Source organism: Bufo bufo, chromosome 2 (assembly GCF_905171765.1).
Source record: "Bufo bufo chromosome 2, aBufBuf1.1, whole genome shotgun sequence".
Classification (NCBI taxonomy): Eukaryota; Metazoa; Chordata; class Amphibia; order Anura; family Bufonidae; genus Bufo; species Bufo bufo.
In genome coordinates this window covers 705,803,441-705,828,376 of record NC_053390.1, presented here as the reverse complement: position 1 = coordinate 705,828,376, position 24,936 = coordinate 705,803,441, and the positions used below count along the sequence as shown (strand labels likewise).

Here is a 24,936-nt window from a genome sequence, read left to right as displayed (position 1 = left end):
TAGCAAGATAATGAGGTCAGATTAAAGTACATCTTGGCTCACTTAAAGAGAAAAAAAGGTGCAAATGTATTCATAGAAGGTATAAAAAGAAATTCCAAAAGCAAGACAATTACAAATCCACAGGAGGAATAAATATATGGCAGGGATCAGCAACCTTCGGCACTCCAGCTGCTTGTGAAACTACAACTCCTAGCATGCACACTTACTCGGCTGTTCTTGTAACTCCGATAGAAAAGAAAGGAGGATTCTAGGAGTTGTAGTTTCAGAACAGCTGGAGTGCCGGAGGTTGCTGATTGCTGATATAGGGGTTGTCTAGACATTAATGGCATATTGCTAGGATATGCTATCAATGTCAGATAGATGCTGGTCCCACCTTAATTTCCATGGGACTGCAGAAAATAACAGAGCGCTGGCTCAGCTATCTCCAGCAGTCCCATAGAAGTGAATGTAGTGGTGGGCACTCTTGCATGGTGCGCTCTCCATCCATTTCTATGGGTAGCCATTTCTAAAAGTAGCCAAACGTGCTCATTTGACTTTTTTTGTAACTCCCATTGATATAAATGTAGAGCACACCACGCAGTGCGGTGCACTCTCATTCACTTTTGGAGGCTTGTTCTGGAGATAGTTGTGGGTCTCAGAGGTGGGACTGACTCTGGTGACATATCCTAGTGATATACCATCAAAGTCTAAGATGACACAACTCCTTTATTTATTGTAATAAATTAGGCGCAATGCTTGCCAACTACCCTCTCCAATTTCATTGCTGCAAGATATACTAATTTTAATAAATACTGCATAACAGTTGATTCCAACTGTTGCAGTTCAGTCAGTCTCAAAGCTTTATTGCTAAAATGGCTTTATATAGTCCAGGGTTTGACAGACAGACATCTTAGTTTTCCATCATCCTCCCACCTAATCAACACCCCTCTAATACTGTGCCTGATGTGCTCCATATACTAGTTACACACAGATAGTTCCCCTTCAATAATTATTGGCACACAGTGTCCTAAAAAAAAACTGCACCCAGGAAACAGTGTCCCTGACACTAATAATGTAAACATAATGTTCCCCAAAAATAATTGTGCTAAGCTGATACCGTGCCAGGGTGCCCACCCTCCCCACACCCTCCCCAAACAGTGCTCCCCAAAATCCAATCAGTAGAAATGGTTATCTACCAGACAACACGTAGTAGTAATAGTGCCCCTACAGTAATAATGTCCCCACTGGTTCCCAGAAGTAATAATGCTGCTATAGTGCTCATACTAGTATTCAAGTTCCTCATAGTCCCTCAACTGTAATAAAGCCCTTAATGCTCCCAGTAGTAATAATTTTCTTTATACCTTTTTGTGTAACAGTAGAAAAATGCCCCCTTATAATGTGCGCCAGTACATAAAAGTGCCCTGTTGTGTGGCAGTATAAAAAATACCTCCTCTTAGTGCCTCTTAGTGCCCCCAGTTGAGCCAAAGTCCCCATAGTGCCCTATAATTTGCGCCAGTATAAATTACTCCTATATCATGCACCAAAAGTGCACCTCCCCTTGTCCCTATGGTGACTGACGATGTGCCAGTATAAAATGCCCCCATAATGTGTGCCAGTATAATGCCCCTATATAATGACCCCAATAGTGCTCCTTTTCCCCCATTCTCCATAGTGGCCCCCATGTGTGCCAGTATATAAGATAGGGTCCCCATAGTGCTCCTCCCCCTCCATAGTGCCCCCCATGTCTGCCAGTATATAAGAAAGGGCCCCCATAGTGCTCTTCCCCCTCCATAGTGCCCCCCATGTCTGCCAGTATATAAGAAAGGGCCCCCATAGTGTTCTTTCCCCTATATAGTGCCCCCTATGTGTGCCAGTATATAAGATAGAGCCCCCATATTGCTCCTCCCCCTCCATATTCCCCCCCACGTGTGCCAGTACATAGGATAGGGCCCCAGTAGATGCCCCCATGAGTGGCAGATAGGGCCCCTAGTAAAGTGTAAATAAAAAATAAAATAAACACATATACTTATTACTTACCTCCTTGCTGCTTTCAGCGGTGCGATGCAGGCCTCTTCCGGCCTGTGTCCCGCGCTGTACGGATCAGACAGCACGATGATGTCATTGCACCGCTTGTGCCAGCCTCTGATAGGCTATAGGCACTAGGCCTGCAACCTATGAGAGGACTGGGGAAGGGAGACACCTCTCCCCTGCCCCGCCGCAGCATCCATCTGTATCGCCGTCCTAAGGACAACGATACAGATGAATAGAGATGAGCGCTTCCACAATGGAAGCGCTCATCTCCCCCTGCCGCCGGTAAGAAGGGGCCCCCTCTTGCTCTGGGCCCCTGTGCAACCGAACCGGCTGCACATGCGGTGTGTCCGCCCCTGACTATATTTACTGTAATGGTTCTAGCTGTGTCAGTTTGTATGACAAATTGTGAATAAACTGCTATTTTCAAAATCAGCTACAAATTGTGAGTTGGGATGAGGTACTCTGTACTGCTAACTCCAGAACATTAACATTGCCTTTATGTGTGGGATTAATCTTCTAAAGTCAAGGTTTTATTGCAGACTGCTGCAGAGTTACCTTCAAAATGTCCCCTTATTTTCCATCACATTCATTAAATCCTCTGCCATCACATCTCCTATCATAAGTCTAGATCCTGATCTAGATTTAAAGGGGTGCCTTTCTTCCTTTTTAAACATAGGACTTAAAGGGTCACAGAGAAAAACTTTTGAATAACAGAGAAGAAAAAAAGAGAAAGAAGGTCTGCACGCTTCTCGTGGTAGGAAGTTTCGTGGGACAAGATACAGTCTATGTAAATTCTTTTACTGGGATGTCAGATAACGCATTTCGGCTCCTGCTTCAGATCTCATCAAAATTACATTACATATATTTCTTGCAGCAGGATTTCAGCTGCTCCAGGTTTGCAGTGTATTGTCCCATCAATTAACTCCTTAGAAACATTCAGTTTCCTCTTCATAAAAATAAATTCTCTAGTTGTGACCAGTTGCCTAAGTTTGTGGTAAGTGATGTCCCATTGTCAAATGAATGCATTTGGATGTCATCTGGGTTATACCAATGGAGGATCTCTGCTGGGATGTATCCATTTGACAGGTATCTTCGGAAATTCCTAGGGGAGAAGCTGAGGTCCAGGCTCTGCAGCCATTTAGATCTAAAGAAGGAGCCTGTTCGGCTCCGAAACGCGTTCTCTGATATCCCATTAAAAGACTTTACATACGCTCTATCTTGTTCCACGAACCTTCCTTCTATGAGAAGTGCACTGACCTTCTTCTCTCTCTTTTTTTTTTTCTTCACCGTTATTGAAGTTTCAGGTCGGCCCGCTCCAGTGACTGACTGGACGTGCGAAAAGCCTGTGGGATTATCATCTTACTTCTGCTCTCTATGACAATATCAAAACTTTTTTGAAAACTCAAGAGCGGGTTCAACCCTGGTTGACCCTGGTGCTCTCTAAAGTGCTTGTCCCACCATTACAACTCACCTATCTAATTATTGGGACCCCCACCAGTCACAAGAACAGGGTCCTGTAGTCTATGGAGTGAATGGAACAATGGTGCTGCTGCTCCATTCATTCTTTATAGGACTACTGGAGATAGCCAAGCTCTGTCCTCCGCTATGTCCAGCAGCCACATAGAGAATGAATGGAGGAGCAGCTCTGCCGCACATCTACAATGTTACTGGGCCCCCACTGATCAGATACTTTGGAGTAACAAGTTTAGGGGGCACACCAAATAATATACGGAGTGCAGGGGGCGGTGGAAACAAGCATGAGACAATAAAATCTAACCCAAGAGAGGGTCATGAGAACCACCCCATAAATGCACATCCGACAATAGGTCAGTATCAAAAATATATCAAGTTTATTAAACACACCAACAGACACATTAAAAAATTATATACAATTGGAACAAAGTGCGGTATGCAGTCAATATTATATAACCAGCACAAACAGGTCCACTGAGTTGCCCCACCATAGGCACATACAATAAAAACCAGCGTATGACAATATCAATGTAGAACATAAGGAAAATGTAACATAAGGTAAGGCCTCTGAAAATACAAACAGACCTGAATAGGGTCAAAATGAAAGAGCCAAACCTACATGGACAGCTGGTACAGTGGACCTGGAAAGGTGAGCAATCCGGCTTCCTCTGTTTGTGCTGGTTATATAATATTGACTGCATACCGCACTTTGTTCCAATTGTATACAATTTTTTAATGTGTCTGTTGGTGTGTTTAATAAACTTTATATATTTTTGATACTGACCTATTGTCGGATGTGCATTTATGGGGTGGTTCTCATGACCCTCTCTTGGGTTAGATTTTATTGACTGATCAGATACTTATCACCTGTTCTCTGCATAGATGATATGTGCTTATTGTCGGGCAATTCCTTTAAAGTTTTTTGCTTTTGAAAGCATTTATTGCATATCCACAGGATATAGTCTGTGGTTGGCTAGTGGTGGTCCCACTGATTGATTGGCTATTTTGTCCTTGTTAGATAGTTCCCAATAGCTGAGGTCCTAAAGTTAGATAACCCCTGCCTGTCAGATCTATCTATCTATCTATCTATCTATCTATCTATCTATCTATCTATCTATCTATCTATACATCCATATTTCATTTAGTGTATTACTTGTGTTGCTAATGTTCCCGAATGCATTGATGTTTTTTCACACAGACATCATATTAGTCTTTGCTTGATATTTCTGAGTATTTTCACCCCCTCCTTCATCATCTTCCCCTGCTGCTCATGTGCCTTCCTCTACACTGTCTCACAACCTTGGTCGCCTTGATTCCCACTATTGTCTCCTAATCCCATCATTGTCTCAATGTTCCATCATTGTCTCCCATTCACCCCTCATGCATAACAGCCATTGTTGAAGTGTGGACGACTGACATAAAAATGAAAGTTTCATAGGAATGGTGTGGTCATTCATAGTAAAGCCTGTTGTATGCTAAACACATGTCTGACTAGTTTCCTAGTTCAGCTGCCCCAATGGCAGCAGTGCACAGGGACACCTTGAATGCATAGATAAAAGAAATAAATAGCTGTGGGAAAATGATATGGCTCCCAAGTGGCTGAACCATTCAGTGAACGGTATCTCAAACTGAGTTCAGCCTTCAGTGTTGTTTGTTCGATGAGAATGTGGATAGATAGATAGATGGATAGATGGATAGATAGATAGATAGATAGATAGATAGATAGATAGATAGAAGAATAGATAGAAAGAAGAATAGATAGATGGATAGATAGATAGATGGATAGATAGATAGATAGATAGATAGATAGAAGAATAGATAGATAGAAGAATAGATAGATGGATAGATAGATAGATGGATAGATGGATAGATAGATAGATAGATAGATAGATAGAAGAATAGATAGATAGAAGAATAGATAGATGGATAGATAGATAGATGGATAGATGGATAGATAGATAGATAGATAGATAGATAGATAGATAGATAGAAGAATAGATAGATAGAAGATTAGATAGATAGATAGATAGATAGATAGATAGATAGATAGATAGATAGATAGATAGATAGATAGATAGATATTTAGCTCATGTTTCTGATGAAAGGAAAAAATGAATGAGAAACCAATTTGGGAAGAAACTCATTTGTGTTGTCATCCATTCACCATTCCCGGCCACACAATTCAGTAGGGTCAATTAATGGACAGTAGATCCAATAATGTAACATTTCTGGGATTGTAAAAGAATGGATGGAAAGGTGCTGTGTCTCAGTTTTAATGCCAGTAGAACGAAGTATAGCACTGTGAATACAATAGAAGCAGCAGTAGTAACACTATTGGGATGCTACTGGTCTCAGCAATTATGTACTGGGATGAATGATGTCCTGATAGAGACAAAACTGTTATATGCAGAGCTGCTGGGTGTAAGTAGACCCAGCACTGTTTGTGCTACATTGTCGGAGCTGTTTGCCCCAGTAATTGTGGCTGCTAGGAATTAAGGTGTTCATACACTTTCAATAGCTGGTCAAAATGCCTCTTCGGTCTAAAGATACTCCTCCGACCTCCTCCATACACATACATGTTTGGGTCAGCCTAGACAGCCCCCCCCCCCCCCACCCCTATGCTCTGGCTGACAGATGTAGCATCTAATCAGGACACCCTTACAGCCACCATTCAGAGCACAGAAGAGGGGCTCTGAAACAGCTCAGTGTATGTGTCATGTACTTACCTGCCTGTCCCTCTGCAATTATTCCTGCCTTGCTATGGTGGCATCGCCAGTGTCATCCAGATAATGTGGCAACCAACCCCAATAGAGTTGGTCGACCTATCAGGGATGCCAGGCTAATCAGGTTCGGTGCCGGCACCATGTGCTTCATGTTGGTGGGGTATTTAAACAGGCAACAGCTGGCCACAGTTGCCTGTGATTAGTCTTACTTGCCACACAAGGGATTTCTGACTGCTAACCCACTCCTGACTTTGCCTTTGGCCGCTGATTTGCCTCATGAAGTGACATCCCGGTATTGCTTGTCTCCTATTGGACTCCGAGATTGTTTCCCATCTAGTTTAGCTCATGTGAACTTATCCAGGTTTGGGACTGTTGACCAGTTGGGGGCCGCCGTTTAAGGCGGATCATCCAAGTAGGAAGGGACAGTGGTGTGGGTGGCACTTAGGGCTGCACTGTTCCCTACCTTACATGACAGCAGAAAGCTCCTCAGGGTGAAGAGCTCCTTCCAGTGGACTTAAGCAGTTAAATTTGGCAGAATGAAATTTCATATCCACACTACACCTAATAATAAAAACTCCACAAAAGTATGTCTGTCTGCTCTCCCTGCCCCTACCTAGTGCTGCATGGGAAGGAGCACCTGGACTGTTTCTGTCTCACTTCTAGATTGATAGCTTGTGGACGCAAAACACGACCAGAGATTGGATGATTGGTATACTTTTTATTGACAATGCATTTTGGGGTACATAGGACCTCCTCAGGCACCGAGACTTCGTGTGAGACTTCTACCCTCCTTTGTCTCCTCTTACCAATCTCCCATGGCTGCAGTTCTGACAGGGACCTGGATGCAGTAGGGACCCAGTAGACCTGGATGCAGTAGGGACCCAGTACTGTCAGAACTGCATCTCATCCACTCCCCTGACAGCTCGGCCCCTGCCCCTGGGGTTCCAGATTGTATCGGCTGCACCAACCTCCTATGCCTTGCTACATGCCAACACTGGAGTTGCGCCCGGTCTTGCAGAACATATACCCCGTTGAAGTTTTTTGCACTTGTACCTACTCACGCCTTTTTCTCTTTGGCCACTTCCTACCTAGTGGTCAAAACTGCTGACAGATTCCCTTTAATGTTGTTATTGGAAGTACTACCTTTTTTAGATAAGTTGATATCATTGTAGCTTTCAGGATAGTGAGAATTATCATATTCCTCCAACAAAGAGAAGGTCTACAAGGAAAAATATAGAGAACAGCCCCATATAAAACAGAAGATACAGTTTTATATGCTGCTGTCTTCCCGTCTTCACGTAGGTTTCTTTAATTACCTATAGGTAACAACGTTAAACTTTTGATATTCTAGTGTATGAATACATATTTTAATTTCTGGTTTATTTTATTCATACACTTGATATAACATAAGATGAGTATGTAAAATTCATTGTAATACTGACACATCATTGCTTGGCATCTGAGCAGATGTCTGCCTTACCCATTGTCTGAATCCTTAATATCTTCACGTTCTAAAAATGTGCGTTTGTGATGCAAAATATTACTCGTCTACATTTGATGTGTTTCTTAAGGTTAATGCATCTAACCTTTAAAGAGCTTTGTGCGCCAATATAATTGCATTAAGTTTATTACCATATTTTATTGTGAAGGGCTATATACTCAGTATGTAAGATATAGGGCTGGAAAGATGAATCGCCTTTTATATGCTAATCAGCTGTGATATACATAACTTTACAGGACATTTAAGTAAGTGGCCTACTTAGTCCTGAGAAAGACATTTATGTCTAAAGCCATGACAGGGAATCTTTCTGTATTTTTCCAAAGGTCTATTTTATTTACATAAATCTGTCAAAGTGATGAACAGTCCGCACCATGAGTTGAATGGTTACTTTTGGCATAGTGTTCTTTACCCTTGCGACAAGTAAAGGATCGTACCGCTATTCCCATCCCCTCTGCAACCTTCTTCCATCAGAAGTCAGCTGTCCATTATCAGCCTCTCCACATCATGAATGAAGCCTTGTTCATCATTATTTTCTTAAATCATCCTTATTTATGCCTGTGTTTTAGGGATTATGCTTAAATGGTGCTCCAGGGAAAAAAACACTTTAGTTACTATTGAAGACATACAACCACCTTTGGAATATACGTCTGCAAGGTTTCTTTAGTTTTTTTTTTGCAATATGCTTTCCAAATTCACTTCTTTTTCTCATGAAAAGCAATGTTTTTGTACATTTCCTTTCATGCCATCCAGGGCGAGTGAAAAGCCTTTTTGAAGTGCTAGCTTGTTTAAGCGATACCACTGTTTTAGTCTAATGAATACAGTCTTACAGAGAGGACAATCCGACATGGCTCTGTATGCTGGTATCTCATTTGGCCAAGCTCAGGGTTTTTGGTTTGAAATTCTTTCACTGCTGAAAAACCTGATTAACCTTTGATATTCACGTGTGCGCACTGGCTGGCGAGGGGCAATGAGGTGACGCAGAGTTAATGGCAACCATATGCTTGGATTATTGAGGGTGCCTGCAAGCCAAAAGAGCTCTGTCATTGACTGGCACTAACTTCTGTTTCAGGTTCGGTGTGGAGATTACTGATGAAGATTTGGAGCAGCTACTTGACAGAATCCCCCTTGACGAAGATGGGAATGTCAGATACCCTCACTTCATGGCAATGTTTGATTCTCGGTAATTAATGTCTTCTGTTCGTCCATTCTTTGCAGGCAGTTTGCACTTAGAATGCACTCTCCACAAGCATTGCTTTAGACAATGCTTCATTTACAGACATTCTAGAAGAATAAACACCAACAAGCAAAAGACCACACAGTATCCATAAATAGTAAATTTTTAATAGAACATAATAAAAGGTAATAATAAATCATCACATTAAAATATCCACAGTCGTGAGTAGACACCACATGTCACCAAAAAGCATATCCCAAGGATCACATAATAGTCAAAAGTAAATTGGTTGTCAAGAATTAGGCATAAAGAATGCTGGCTGCATAGCTAGTACATTGTATAGTTACAATATAGTGGTTTGCCTGAATAGTTATAATAGTATAATCTTAATATAATCTTAATATAACCATGATATGGCCGTATATCCATATAATCTATTGCAGGCAGATGCTCTCAAAAACAACCTAGCATTCCTAAAGTCTAAAACATGTAGAAATAAATAAATATACCAGACCCTAGGATCCAAGGGACCCCCAGGAAAAAGCTTTGGGCTAAAAGTACGTTGGGGTGATGAGATCGCAGTCCTTTCTTTTGCTTGTTGGTGTTGTGGGGATTCGCTCTGGTAGTTAGGACTAGCGGATGCAGTATAGAGGCAAAGTACACAGTTCTTAAATCAAACAGCAGTGTTTATTCACACATTGGTGTATAACAAAATGCAGATAAGGTGTATCACAATACGCAGGTGGCTTGGTGTTTGTTCACACACAAGGAAATTCCATAAACAATAAAAGTCACCTTTTCTCCTGGGTGTTAATTCACACCCTGTTAGCAGTTCAGCTTCATCAATTCCATAGGCGGCCTGTTCGACTTTAGAGGGGCCTGAGTCCTCCAGCCCGACTCAAACCTAAAATCCCAGAACAGCCCTCAGTTCACAGCACACAGACTCCTGAGCTCCACTGTCAGAGGGAGGTAAAACCTCCACACCTGGCAGTGCTGGCTGATTTTTATGCCTGGCCTGGAACATGGGGAGTAGTCACCCACCCAGCACTTTGACTACTCCCAGTAAGAGCCGTCCTGGATCAGCTATGACAGCCATGCTAAATCTCAAGGTGTCAGTTAACAATAGCTGCTGCTGACACATAAAATACCGCCTCTTACTTCACCAAGGCCAGGAACCTCGGTGACACATACCTTCCATCCACGATGATTCTAGGTACGTTCTTACAGTGTTTATCCACACAAACAGCAACGAATAAAAGCTTTTCATAAAACGCTGAGGGCGGGAACATTTGAACTCCTTATTGTTTTTGAAAAGCTTTTATTTGTTGCTGTTTGTGAGTATATTAAACCCTTTATAAGGGTGTTTGTGGTGCTTCACTATTTGTGCGACCCTTGTTAAATTTCACATGGGCTCAATTAGAGCAAAGGTGACTGGCGTGGTATCGATGTTCTCCTATGCCTAAAAGTGCTTCTGGCTCTACATCTGGAAGTTTTAATGCAGCGCGGTCCTACAACCTACATTGTCTATAGGGAGAGCGCTTGATGGTGGCCACCACTTTGCCTACTCCTTTCTCGATTTAGGTGCGGGTTCCAGCGGTGGGACCGGCACCTATCAGACATTAGGTGTATATCCTAGCAATATTCCCTCATTGTCTCAGATGAGACAACCCCTTTAATTTAATCCTCATGTGTGCATATAAAAGTGGTGAAGGATATATCCATTTAGCCAGTTAAAAAATTTTTTTGCAGCTAATAAGACAAAAGTGCATCTCTTGATTACATCATTAACCCCTTTTCACAAATGAACATTCTAGTTGTTTAATTTATATATAGGTAAAAGGTGAATTTGGGGGAAGGCTGGCAATGTTATGAAATAAAAAGAAAGAAACCTTACTCACCTATTGAATATCCCCTGTTCCAGAGCCGAAGCTCCAGTGCTCCTGGCGGTCTGTGCTTCCAGAGCTGCCGCAATGTCATGCCCGACTACTCCATAAGACAGCTGCAACCAATCACTGACCTCATCATTATGTGATGTAGTCAGAGATGTCATCAATGCACAGATTACATACCTGACTACCGTAGGTAAAGGCTGAGGCCAGAAACTGGCTCCAGCGGTCATGTGGGGAGGTCAAGGTTGTCATTGCAACAGTGCTGAAGGCATAGATCACTGAGAGCACTGGAGCAGCAGTGCTGGAGTGGCAGGGGATTCGGGTTTCTTCCTACTTTTATAGTATTCCAAGCTATCCCACAATATTTGGAAGTCTCGGAAAAACCTATGAAATATTCAGCCATAATTATACAAGCATGCCTAGTCCCACATGACTCAATGCTATATATTCCAGGTTGCATTCAATGGAATGAAAACTGTACCACTGTGGCATATATGTAAACGTATTTGCCCTTTCCTGATTTCTTCGATTTTTGCATATTTGTTCACACTTGAATGTTTCTGATCATCAAAACTGCTTCTATCATTAGACAAAGATAACCAGAGTAAACACAAATGCTGATTTTAAATGGTGATTTCATTTATTGAAGGAAAAATTGCTTTTTTTTAACAATTCTTTATTATTATCATGTTACAATAAAGCAGATGATACATTACATTCAAAGTAGATCATATCTTAAATGCATTACAAAACTCAATTTATCTCATCACAGAGGCAATTATAACGATCTGGTAACACAACAATTGTTTTACTCAGTTATCCCCCCCCTTTCCCGCCCCCCCTACCCTTCACCTCTCTGGATAACCCCTATACTCCCCCTGATCTTCTTCTTCAGTATAGGCATGATTCACTGGACACGGACCTCATCTAAAAGAAAGCCATCATCCTCTTATTTTCAATCTACCTAGCTGGCCCTTCAGATCTTCTTGTAAATACCATGCTGTCAGTTGAAAGGGTTCTATCAGTGTATTATACAGGTATAAAATCCAGAATGAACCTTCTCCATGTCCGATATAGTTTTTTTCCTAAGATTTATTTTCTGGTTAGAGCGTCTAGCCATTCTAAATGAAAGATTTGGTGTAGTTGTCTGAGTAGCATTTCGGCACTCGGGACCTCTGACTCAAGCCACCGTTTAGCTCCTATTGGATAGGAAGGGCAAAAGTGCAGAGGAATGCTACTCCCAAGATAAAATAGGTGCGCATTCACACTTGAAGGTGCCACTCTCTAAAGCAAATACTACATAGACAAAAAAATCACTGAAAGAGTAGCATTGGGAGTAGCATTCCTCTGCACTTTTGCCCTTCCTATCCAATAGCGCGCCTTGATTAGGTGGTACATATAGGTGTGCCGACTCCTCCTCCCATTGGTTGCTTGATGCACATGGAGGTGACTAGGAGCAGCACACCATATGTGCGGCGTCTGCGCTCCTGAACATAGAAGCCCAATGGCTTAGGTAGGTTTATCGTAGGACCCGCCTGACCTGAGACCACCTTGGCGCTTGGTAGGCGGGCTTAGATGTGTTTTGATCAAAATATATTGACTAAGTGTCTCAGATATTATCATATCAGAGTGAGGACTTTGTCCATATATAATGCTTGCATCTACTTTAGTAAGTGCATTATTATCTTATTTCTGTGGTTTTCTTCAATAATATGGCCAGGGACATCCGCACATTTGTATATCATACCGTGTAGGATGTTTTTATCTTAGTCTTTTCTGTGATTTTTTTTTGTCTATGTAGTATTTGCTTGAGGGAGTGGCACCTGCAAGTGTGAATGCGCACCTATTTTATCTTGGGAGTAGCATTCCTCTGCACTTTTGCCCTTCCTATCCAATAGAGCGCCTTGATTAGGTGGTACATATAGGTGTGCTGACTCCTCCTCCCATTGGTTGCTTGATGCACATGGAGGTGACTAGGAGCAGCACACCATATGTGTGGTGTCTGCGCTCCTGAACATAGAAGCCCAATGGCTTAGGTAGGTTTAGCGCAGGACCCGCCTGACCTGAGACCACCTTGGTGCTTGGTACGCGGGCTTAGATGTGTTTTGATCAAAATATATTGACTAAGTGTCTCAGATATTATCATATCAGAGTGAGGACTTTGTCCCTATATAATGCTTGCATCTACTTTACTAAGTGCATTATTATCTTATTTCTGTGGTTTTCTTCAATAATATGGCCAGGGACATCTGCACATTTGTATATCATACCGTGCAGGATGTTTTTATCTTAGTTTTTTCTGTGATTTTTTTTGTCTATGTAGCATTTACTTTCCCCACATCTACAGACTATTACTTTCTGTTTTATAGTTAAACTGTAAGGAAACTTCCCTGATGGCTAGATGTATTGCCCTTATTTCTGAATTCCTGACATCTCATAAACACTCAAACTGATAGGAATTTAGACATAATGGGTGTTTATGACCTGTCAGGAGTTCAGGGATATGGGCTACACATTGAGCCATCAGAGCAGCTCCCTGATGCTACACAGTAAAGGCCATAAAACAGAATGCACTAATCTGCAGATGTAGTGAAAGTGAAATCTGTAGAGGGAAGACTGTTACATTTTTTTTTAATAAAGACCAACTGAAAAAAATTATTTTAGCCCAAAATGAGTAAAATGCAATGATAAAAATTGCCACCAACGGTTTCAATAGAGTTTAAATAGAACTTGTCCGGCAATGTGAAGCAGGCTAGAAGGTCTCAAAAAGCAGCACAGCATGCCATATTCTAAAGAGATTTAAATACAGGTGCAAAACAAAGTCATTGAAATCTGGGACTGTAGTAAACTTTAGTGAGAGTAATTATCCACAAATGGGGAAAACAAGGAACAGAGCTAGACATTTCCAGGACTGGCAAGCCTACCAAACTTTTATCAAGAGCACACTGATGACTCCCCAGGAGGTCATAAAAGAATCCAGATGAACGAATTGCAGGTCTCACTTGCCTCAGTTAAGGTCTACACACACCTTTCCATAATGAGAAAGACACTGGGCAAAAATGGCATCCATGGGAGAGTTGTGAGGCGCAAACCAGTGTTGACCTAAAAGGACACAAAGGCTCATCACACATTTGCTTAAAAAAAGGGGGGCTTTATTCTATAGACTGATAAAGTTTTTGGAAGACATAGGTCATGTGACATCTGCTATAAAGCTACAACTGCATTTGATCATAAGAACATCATACCAAAAGTCCAACATAGCGGTGTTAGTATGATGGATTTGCCTCGCTTCTGCAGGACCAGTGCTGACATACTGTGCTCTCTATCAGCAAATCTTGAAGGAGAATGTCTGCCTGTCATTTGACCCCTGTACCTCACATGGATCCAAAGATCTCCTTATTTATTGCTCCAATTGTTTATATCAAGCTAAATTTATGCTAAATTTATATCAAGCTGGCAGCCCAGGGGATGTGTCTTTTCTGCTGTAGCTGCAGCTCTCTCCCTATCACAGCTCAGGAGGCAGTTGAATGATGGAACTCAACATATATGTCCACCTCAGTGAGGTTGACAGAGAAATGAGAAAATTAACAACCAGCAGGTGGCACTATACAGATACATTTTATTGAATAAAACACTGACTATACTACATTTTTAATTACATGTAATTACAATAGTATTGAAAACGGAATATTTTTCGCCGACAACCCCTTTAACTCTTGTTCACTTTGAGTGGTCCTCAATAAGCCTGGGCAACCATGTCATACTCTGCACATAGTTTGCCAGGAGTCAGGATGTGCCCAGAGTGACTTCTGGATCACACACATTAGCCCCAGGTGTCTTCTGTATGAAACAGTAGAAACCCAGCGGCTATGGCATCCGCAGCACTCGGGCGCCATCTTTAAAGTGGGACATCCTCCATACATGTACGATGGATGTCATGAAGGAGTAAAGGAACCTCTGATCTCTTGGTTTGCAGGGGAAAGGAGCATTCATAATAACTGATCTATAAAATGAGCCTGATACTTATGCTACACAGTAAAGGCCATAAAAAAGTTAAAAAAAAAATAATGCTGGGATTGTTAGTTTTGGTCATCTCAACTCACAAAATTATATTAAAATCAATCAAAAAGTTAAATGTACTCCAAAATGGTACCAGTAAGACTACAGCCAGTCCCACACAAAAAAGCCCTCATACAGCTGCCTAGACAGAAAAATAAAAATGTTATTGGTCTTAGAATATAGTAATGCAAAAAATAACTTTTCATAAAAAAGTGATTTCATTATACAAAAATAGCAAAAAAAAAATATATATATACATTTTGTATCATAATTATATGAAATCACATAATAAAGGTATCATGTTATTTACCCTCTCACAGCGAACCCTTTATAAAATAAAATAATTCACAGAATTACTATTATTTGGCAGCTTGTTTCCAAAGAAATGGAATAAAAAGTTATCAAAATGTCATATGTATCCCAAAATGGCACCAATGGAAACTACAGCTGTTCCCACAAAAAAATAAAGCTCCATCAATAAAAAAAAAGTTATGTCTTATGGCGACACAAAATATATGTTTAAGTGATTTTTATGGTGTAAAACTAGAAAAAAACATCTATATAAATTTGGCAATTGCCATAAACATAGCAACTCAAACAATAAAATTATTATGCCATTTATACTGCTTGATGAACCCCATAAAAACTCACTGACAGAATAGCTGTTTTTTGTTAATCTAACCTCCAGAAAAATTCAATAAGAACCTATCAAAAGTAATATGTAATCCAAAATGAAACTAGAGTCCAAAGTAGTAAACCATAAAAAAGTAATAAAAATCATATCAATTGAATAAAGTAATCCTATTTATATCGCATGGTGAAACCCATACAAAATAAGAATGATCAAAAAGTCAACTGCAAGTGGTAGCTATAAAAACTACAGCCCATCCTGCAAAAAAAACCTTCTCATACAGCTGCCTCGGGAGAAAAACTTATGGCTATAAGGATACTACAACACAAAATACAAATCATTTTTAACCCCTTAAGGACCCTGCCATATTTCACCTTAAGGACCCGGCCATTTTTTGCAAATCTGACATGTGTTACGCTTTTACTTATCCAGGTTATTCTGAGATTCTTTTCTCGTCACGTATTGTACTTGATTCTTTTCTCGTCACGTATTGTACTTGAGTCTACATGACAGTGGTAAAATTGAGTCAATTTTTTTTTTTATTTATAAAAGAAATTCTAAATTTACCAAAAATTTGGAAAAATTTCCAAATTTCCATATTTCAATTTCTCAACTTTTATAATAGATAGTAATAACTCCAAAAATAGTTATTACTTTACATTCCCCATATGTATACTTAATGTTTGGATCATTTTCTGAATGCCATTTTATTTTTTGGGGATGTTAGAAGGCTTAGAACAGGCATCCTCAAACTGCGGCCCTCCAGCTGTTGCAAAACTACAACTCCCAGCATGCCCGAACAGCCTACAGTTATCAGCCTACAGCAGGGCATTGTGGGAGTTGTAGTTTTACAACAGCTGGAGGGCCGCAGTTTGAGGATGCCTGGCTTAGAAGTTTAGAAGCAAATCTTGTCATTTTTTAGCAAATTTCTAAAACCCACTTTTTCAGGACCAGTTCAGGTCTGAAGTCACTTTGTGAGGCTTACATAATAGAAACCACCCAAAAATGACCCCATTTTACAAACTAAACCCCTCAAGGTATTCAAAACTGATTTTACAAACTTTGTTAATCCTTTAGGTGTTCCACAAGAATTAATGGAAAATAGAGATAAAATTTAAAAATTTCACCTTTTTGGCAGATTTTCCATTTGAATCCATTTTTTCCAGTTACAAAGTAAGGGTTAACAGCCAAACAAAACTCAATATTTATGGCCCTGATTCTGTAGTTTACAGAAACACCCCATATGTGGTCGTAAACTGCTGTACGGGCACACGGCATTGCGCAGAAGGAAAGGAATGCCATACAGTTTTTGAAAGGCAGATTTTTCTGGACTGTTTTTTTTAAACCATGTCCCATTTGAAGCCAACCTGATGCATCCCTAGAGTAGAAACTCCAAAAAAGTGACCCCATTTTGGAAACTATGGGATAAGGTGGCAGTTTTGTTGGTACTATTTTAGGGTACATATGATTTTTGGTTGCTCTATATTACACTTTTTGTGAGGCAAGGTAACAAGAAATAGCTGTTTTGGCACAGTTTTTTTTGTTATTTGCAACAATCATCTGACAGGTTAGATCATGGGGTATTTTTATAGATCAGATTGTCACGGACGCGACAATACCAAATATGACAACTTTTTTAGGTTGTTTGTTTCAGTTTTACATAACAAAGAATTTAAATTTATTTTTTATTTTTTAGTGTCTCCACATTCTGAAAGCCGTAGTTTTATTTATTTTTTAGGCGACTGTCTTGTGTAGGAGCAAATCTTTTTTCGGGATGAGATGACGGTTTGATTGGTACTATTATAGAGTACATATGACTTTTTGATCGCTTGCTATTACACTTTTTGTGATGTAAGGTGACAAAAAATAGCTTTTTTTACACTGCTTTTATTTTTTTACGATATTCACCTGAGGGGTTAGGTCATGTGATATTTTTATAGAGCAGGTTATTACGGATGCGGCGATACCTAATATGTCAACTTTTAATTTATTTATGTAAGCTTTACACAATGATTTAATTTTTGATACAATAAAAATCATGTTTTAGTGTCTTTAGTGTTGGACCTCCCCTGATCTGATATTGATAGGTCATCAATATAAAAAAGCAGAAGCCCCTTTAAGTGATTTTATTGCGTACAAGTAATAACATAAAAATACTGTATATACAGTTGAATCAAATTATTAAGACCACTTCCTACTTTGGACAATGTCAGCGAGTAGTTCATGAAGAAAATCACATGTGAGCTGGCTTGGTGGGTTTATAAGTTGTGTGATAGACTTTCTGCACACATATCTCTCGTTGCTGTGATGGGTAAAAGGGGTGATTTTTCAGAGTTGCAATAAGGGATGATTATTGGCTTTTATTTTGGGCGCAGTTTGTGAACTGTTTGCATGCTGCTGTAATAAAAGCGTATAGTTAGTGGACAAATGATGATGAGTCACATATTCCCTGAGGGGAAAAAAAACCTGCAACCATTGCTATAAGAACATAAGCTCGTGGTGGCAGCACTATGGTCTGGGGAATGTTTTCGTGGCATTCACTGTGCCAGATCATCCATGTGGAAGTCACTCTCAGCCAGTTTGGGTATGAATCCATGCTTGCAGATCATGTACACCCATACATGCTGATTCTCTTCCCTGGGGCAAATGGGATCTTCCCACAAGACAATGCAAAATGTCACAAGGCTACAAATGTCTGACATTGGTTGGAAGACCATGATCAAGACTTCCAAGTACTACCCTGACCCCCCAATTCCACAGAATTGAACCTAGTTGAGCATCTGTGGGACCACTTCGATCATCATGTTTGCTCTATGGATCCTCCCCATGCGCTCTCCAGCAGCTGTGTGATGCACTGCAGTCGGCATGGCTCCAAATATTTGTCACTCTCAGCCCCTCTAGCTGCTGTCCATGCTGCATATGGCAGCTACTCTGGATATTAGCTGGTGGTCATGAAGCAAGCCCCTTAGGAGCTTGTCCAGAGAATGGGAGTGGTAGTGGCCCTGATGAGATGTTGTGTCTTGGTGTGCTCCCTCAGGCCATTGCTCCCTGGGGTTTGGTGCAATGAAAATGTGAATTGAAGCAATAAGACAGACCTGAGAGAACAACAAGCAGCTTTCTTTACTGGTTGCAAATGATAACTTGCGGTACTTCCAGCAATAATGAGTACAAGGTGCAATCTCTGTCACCAGATGATAAGGTAGGGTGGCTGGGTAGATGGAACTCAAGGTAAACTAGCTCACAAAATCTCTAACAAATAATCCCCTAATTTTTCTTTACTATGGCTATTAAAGGGGTTGTCCGGGCTGTTCATATTGATGACCTGTCCTCAGGATAGGTCATCAATATCAGATCGGGGGGTTCGACAACCGGCAGCTGTTTGAAGAAAAGGTGCATAGGAGTGTATAGGAACAAGCCGTCCCATTGAAATATATGGGATGGCTTGGGTGCAATTACACCTGCTCACCACTGCAGATGCGACGGCAAGCAGGTAAACAATGAAGAGGAGGAAGCACTGGCACGGCAAGGGCCTTCTCTTCAAACAGCTGCAAAAAAAGGGGGTTAGTCAGCACCTCCCAGTGCGCAGGTGCACGCTGCCATGGCAAAGACCTAGAGGAAAAAAAGAGACAATGCAGCAGCACTCTGCAAATCAGACAAAGTACAACAATGCTTACAAAAATTATGGTGCTAATACTACGCTTATTTATAAAAGCGAGATGCTTGGACAATGAATTTTGTACAAAACCATCTAAGCCCGTCTGCCGAACGTCAAGGCGATCTCTGTTTGATGGGTCCTAACACTAAATACTACCTGTTATGCGCCATAATGACCGCCATAAAATTCAGGGAGTGTTGGACCCACATGCATGTTGGATCCACTCTGCCTTTTTCCATTTTTTGTGCCAAAATGGCCTCCATTACAAGGGATGCAGGTACCAACATGCATGCTGAGCCCTCTCTATACCCTTCCTGGTGCTAGACAGCTTCCAATGAATGTAGTGAGAGCAGGCTACAGCTTTATACTGAAAATAATTAAAATCAGCCTATGGGGCAGACAGGCTAATCAGGAGTGCACGACTCGCTGGAGTGCCACATCTCCAGCATTGTAAATCTGCAAACAGCTGATCTGCGGGGATGCAGGGTGTCGGACCCCCGCTGATCTGATATTGATGACCTATCCTGAGGATAGGTCATCAATAAAAATAACTTGGACAACCCCTTTAAGCTTGTACCTGTTTCTGCAGTTGTCTACTACGTAATACAGGCTTTCAGATTTACCTATCCTGCCCTGGGGTGATGGGTGTCTTAAATAGTTTTTCCTTACCTTGCAGAGACTTGGATTGCGGTGATGGGTGTCTTAATTCATTATCCCCCACCTTGCATCCGTGTCTTTAAAGCTCAATGTAGCTAGTCACTCTGCTGTTTGGAACTCCGTAGCTTGATGGGTTTCTGCAGCCCTTGGACCTTCCTGTTCCTCTGGGCAGTGTTCCTCACAGTGGAGATGGAATTCTGGTCCTAGGCCTTAATGAGAATGATCTGATAGCTAGCTCTGCCCTCCTGACACGATGTCGGACCAGCCCAATGCTATCAAGAGGGGGGAAATGGAGAATCCACTCCCATTTCCACTCATATGCTATCTGCAGGTGCAACAGTACCCAATCTGGGGTATTGCAGTCATAATAATAATAATAATAATAATAATAATAATAATGTTACTTGACTGTGTAAATTTGATATCACTATAATCATATTGACCCACAGAATAAGGTTATCATGTTATTTATGCTGCACAGTGAACCCAAGTAAAAAAAATACTGCAGAATTGCAATTTTTGCCACTTGACCTCCCAAAAAATTTAATAAAAAGGCAATAAGAAAGCTGTATGTGCAGATAAAAACTACAGTTTGTCTCCCCCAAAAAAATAAGCCTTCATACAAGCCAGTGAACAAAAAAATTAATAAAGTTCTGGCTCTTAAAAAGTCATGTTAGTAAAATCCATGTTCCAAAATCCATATGGTGCTCCTTCCCTTCTGAGCCCTGCATGTCCGCAAACAGCAGTTTATGACCACATATGTGGTGTTGCCGTACTTGGGATAACTTGCATAACAATTATCTGGGGGTTTTATTCTCCAATAAACCCTTGTGAAAATGGGCTAAAACAACACAGTAATTGAAATTTTTATTTTTATTTTTAACAAACATTAAGAAAGACTGTGAAACAACTGTAGGGGCAAAACTATCACTACATCTCTAAGTGAGTTCATTGGGCGGAGGGGTTTTTAGTTTCCCAAATGGGGTAATTTCTTAGGGGTTTCCACTGTACTGGTACCTCAGGGGTGCTGCAAATGTGCCATGAAACACGAAACATTCCATTGAACTCTGCATCAAAAGCCAACTGGGGCTCCTCCCCTTCTGAGCCATACTGTGTCACCAAACATAGTAAAATGTTAATAAAATAATAATAAAATCTATAAAACACTTATGGGGTCAAAACCATTATTACACCCCTATCTCACTTCCTTTTGGGGTAATTTCTTGGGGGTCTCCAATGTACTGGTACCGCAGGGGCTCTGTAAATGCAATATGGCGCCCAAACCCATAGCAGCAAAATTTCCGAATCAAAAGCTAAATGGCACTCCTTTCGCTTCTGAGTCCTAGAATTTGCCCCAAAAGCAGGTTACAACCACAATATGTGGTATTGCTGTACTCTGAAGAAATTGTATAACAAAATGTGAAGTGCTATTTTCCATTTTCTCCTTGTGAGAATGAAATATTTAGGACTAAAGCAATATACTATTTGAAAATACACAATTTTTAATTTTCACGCTCAACGTTAATAAATTCTAGATGAATTCCTTGGGTGTAGTTATCAAAATGAGTTATTTTGTGGTCTGTTTCCTATATTGTGGCACCTCAAGGCTTCTGTAGACCTGAAATGTTGCCCAAAAAGCATCCTAGGGGGTTAATGCATGAAAAAAATGTTATCTGAAAACCTATTAATACAAAGTAAAGGCACCCACATGTCTGTGCTAATTTGATCAAGTCCTGGCATTATAGGTTATTGCATATTTTCATACTTATAGTATATAAAGTATATTTATTATACTTAGAATATATATTGCTGATGTAACATTTCTGCAAACCTCCATTTCTCTCCAATTTTTTATACCAAATAATGTTTGGAAATGGGACGTGGTGTTGCACAAAACTGTCTGAAGAAGCATTTGTCATTATCTGTTGTAATCTGCTTGCAAAGGGCAGGACAACATTGTGTGCAACATTTTCCTGTCCAGCACAAACAAAATTTGTATCTAGGATTTTTTTACGGTGCAGTTCACAGGACAAGGAATTCTTATGTATCTATCTTTTTATTGACTTTTTAGAATCTACTGATGAAAATGGTTCTGACAACTGGTGACCCAGTACACAGGTCTATAAATTCTAGTGACAATTGATGCATATTTGCATGGTTTCTTAACCAGTTTTGATCCTTCCATAAGCAAAAAATGGAGAAAGACCCAATCTCCAATGTGAACACAGCCTTATTTATATTACATGTGTTAACATTGTCAATTTTGTCATCATTGTGTATTCTGCAAATCCTGCCAATATGCCTGCACACTTGTTCTAACGCCCCTTTCTGTGTAGTATATTTGCTCTTTTTGTGATGGAGAACAGAAGTAAAATGTTGACTCAGGGCTTTTTCAGATTGATGGACGGGTAGTGTTTGAATAGCAGCTGCGTGTGTAACTAGAAAATGGGGGAAATAAAATACACCATGCTTAAGTGTCCACATTTATGGGGAATATAAAGTATATGGCTCCCTTATTCCAAATGTTTAACTTCAATGTTCATACTAGATACTGAGACACGCTTTGTTGAGCAATTAAATCATCTTCTGCCAGACCTCCTTAAGGAACCTTTGTGTGGTCCTGCTCTCAGATGGCCATCAGTCCCTAAGGTTGACAGGGGTACTTTTTCTTAAACAACACAAAATGTGTGTGGGAACTTGCAGGAAGCAAATCCAGTCTTAGGTCTAGATTTTTGTTTCTTCTATACATAGATGAGAAAAGTGACGTTATAGATGCTACTGAAGTTAGTCCTACTCAAGCTTGGAAAGGACAAAAGAACAGTGTTGTTTGTGGGATGCATCCCCGACTTATATATTCTTCCCATGTCAGTATAATCACTACTGGGAGGTAGCTCGATTAAGGATTACCATATCATTAATAGTATCCATGACTTTTGTTCAAAGGCTACTTGTGTAATGTTGCCTTGTGGATGAAGCACTTTAATCCCCTCAGCCGCAGCTGTAGAAAGGGGTCTTCCTTAGCTCCCCACACTGACTTTCCCTGTCCCCTTGGATCAGTTCTAAAAATAAAAAAAACGGACAGAAATGACCGTCAGCTGAAAGACAAAAAAAAATAATGAAACAATCATTCTACATTTCCACATTCATCTCCCGGCTTCAATCCCTGCCAATGTTTTCCATTCTTCTCCCTTTTTTCTAATAACCAGATCACCACTCGGATGGTGGTCAGATTAGGCGAAGAACAATGCCATTTTAAATGTTAACTTTGCATCTCATTTTATTCACCTTGCAAGAAAAGAAAGGCACTGTTTTGCTACTGTGTCAATGCAGTGACCATTGGCTGGGTTTGCATCTCTATAGATACTTCTGGAGATATCTTATTGCCACTGAAACAGCCTGAAGATGCAGACAATTTTATTATTTGAAAGACACAACTGTTGTTGATGATCTGCTTTTAGAGAACAGTACCTTATCATTTGCTTGTATACTGCAGGCATATTTCATTTTACTTGATTTAATTACATATACATTCTTCAGGTTTGGATTATTCCTTAACCCCTTAAGGACTCAGCCCTATTCACCTTAAGGACTTGGCCATTTTTTGCAAATCTGACCAGTGTTACTTTAAGTGCTGATAACTTTAAAACGCTTTGACTTATCCAGGCCATTCTGAGATTGTTTTTTCGTCACATATTGTACTTCATGACACTGGTAAAATGAAGTAAAAAAAATTCATTTTTATTTATAAAAAAAATACCAAATTTCCCAAAAATTTGTAAAAAATTGCAAATTTCCAAGTTTCAATTTCTCTACTTCTATAATACATAGTAATACCTCCAAAAATAGTTATTACTTTACATTCCCCATATGTCTACTTCATGTTTGGATCATTTTGTGAATGCCATTTTATTTTTTGGGGATGTTACAAGGCTTAGAAGTTTAGAAGAAAATCTTGAAATTTTTCAGAAATTTTCAAAAACCCACTTTTTAGGGACCAGTTCAGGTCTGAAGTCACTTTGTGAGGCTTACATAATAGAAACCACTCAAAAATGATCTCATTCTAGAAACTACACCCCTTAAGGTATTCAAAACTGATTTTAGAAACTTTGTTAACCCTTTAGGTGTTGCACAAGAATTATTGTCAAATAGAGATGAAATTTGAGAATTTCAATTTTTTGGCAAATTTTCCATTTTAATCCATTTTTTCTAGTAACAAAGCAAAGGTTAACAGCCAAACAAAACTCAATATTTATTGCCCCGATTCTGTAGTTTGCAGAAACACTCTATGTGGCCGTAAACTACTGTACGGGCACACAGTAGGGCGTAGAGGGAAAGGTGCGCCGTATGGTTTTTGGAAGGTAGATTTTGCTGGACTGTTTTTTTTGACACCATGTCCCATTTGAAGCCTCCCTGATGCACCCCTAGAGTAGAAACTCCATAAAAGTGACCCCATCTAAGAAACTACACCCCTCAAGGTATGCAAAACAGATTTTACAAACTTTGTTAACCCTTTAGGTGTTGCACAAGATTTAATGGAAAATAGAGATACAATTTCAAAATTTCACTTTTTTGGCAGATTTTCCATTTTAATATTTTTTTTCCAGTTACAAAGCAAGGGTTAACAGCCAAACAAAACTCATTATTTATGGCCCTGATTCTGTAGTTTACAGAAACACCCCATATGTGGTCGTAAACTGCTGTACGGGCACACGGCAGGGCGCAGAAGGAAAGGAATGCCATACGGTTTTTGGAAGGCAGATTTTGCTAGACAGTTTTTTTGGACACCATGTCCCATTTGAAGCCCCCCTGATGCACCCCTAGAGTAGAAACTCCAAAAAAGTGACCCCATTTTAGAAACTACGGGATAGGGTGGAAGTTTTGTTGGTACTAGTTTAGGGTACATATGATTTTTGGTTGCTCTATATTACACTTTTTGTGAGGCAAGGTAACAAGAAATAGCTTTTTTGGCACTTTTTTTTTTGTTATTTACAACATTCACTTGAGGGGTTAGGTCATGTGATATTTTTATAGAGCCGGTTGTCACGGACGCGGCGATGCCTAATATGTATACAATTTTTTTATTTATGTAAGTTTTACACAATGATTTCATTTTTTAAACAAAAAAAATCATGTTTTAGTGTCTCCATAGTCTGAGAGCCATAGT

At 40.2% G+C, this 24,936-nt stretch overlaps 1 protein-coding gene across 2 annotated transcripts in view; it reads left to right on the top strand.

The window, feature by feature from the left end:
• LOC120991763 (EF-hand calcium-binding domain-containing protein 6-like) overlaps positions 1–24,936 on the top strand; it is a 132,654-nt gene that overhangs the window by 55,332 nt on the left and 52,386 nt on the right. For both annotated transcript variants that reach the window (XM_040420538.1, XM_040420540.1), the window contains exon 13: positions 8,777–8,887. In XM_040420538.1, coding sequence (XP_040276472.1) covers positions 8,777–8,887 — 111 coding nt within the window. The remainder of the gene's footprint in view (positions 1–8,776; positions 8,888–24,936) is intronic.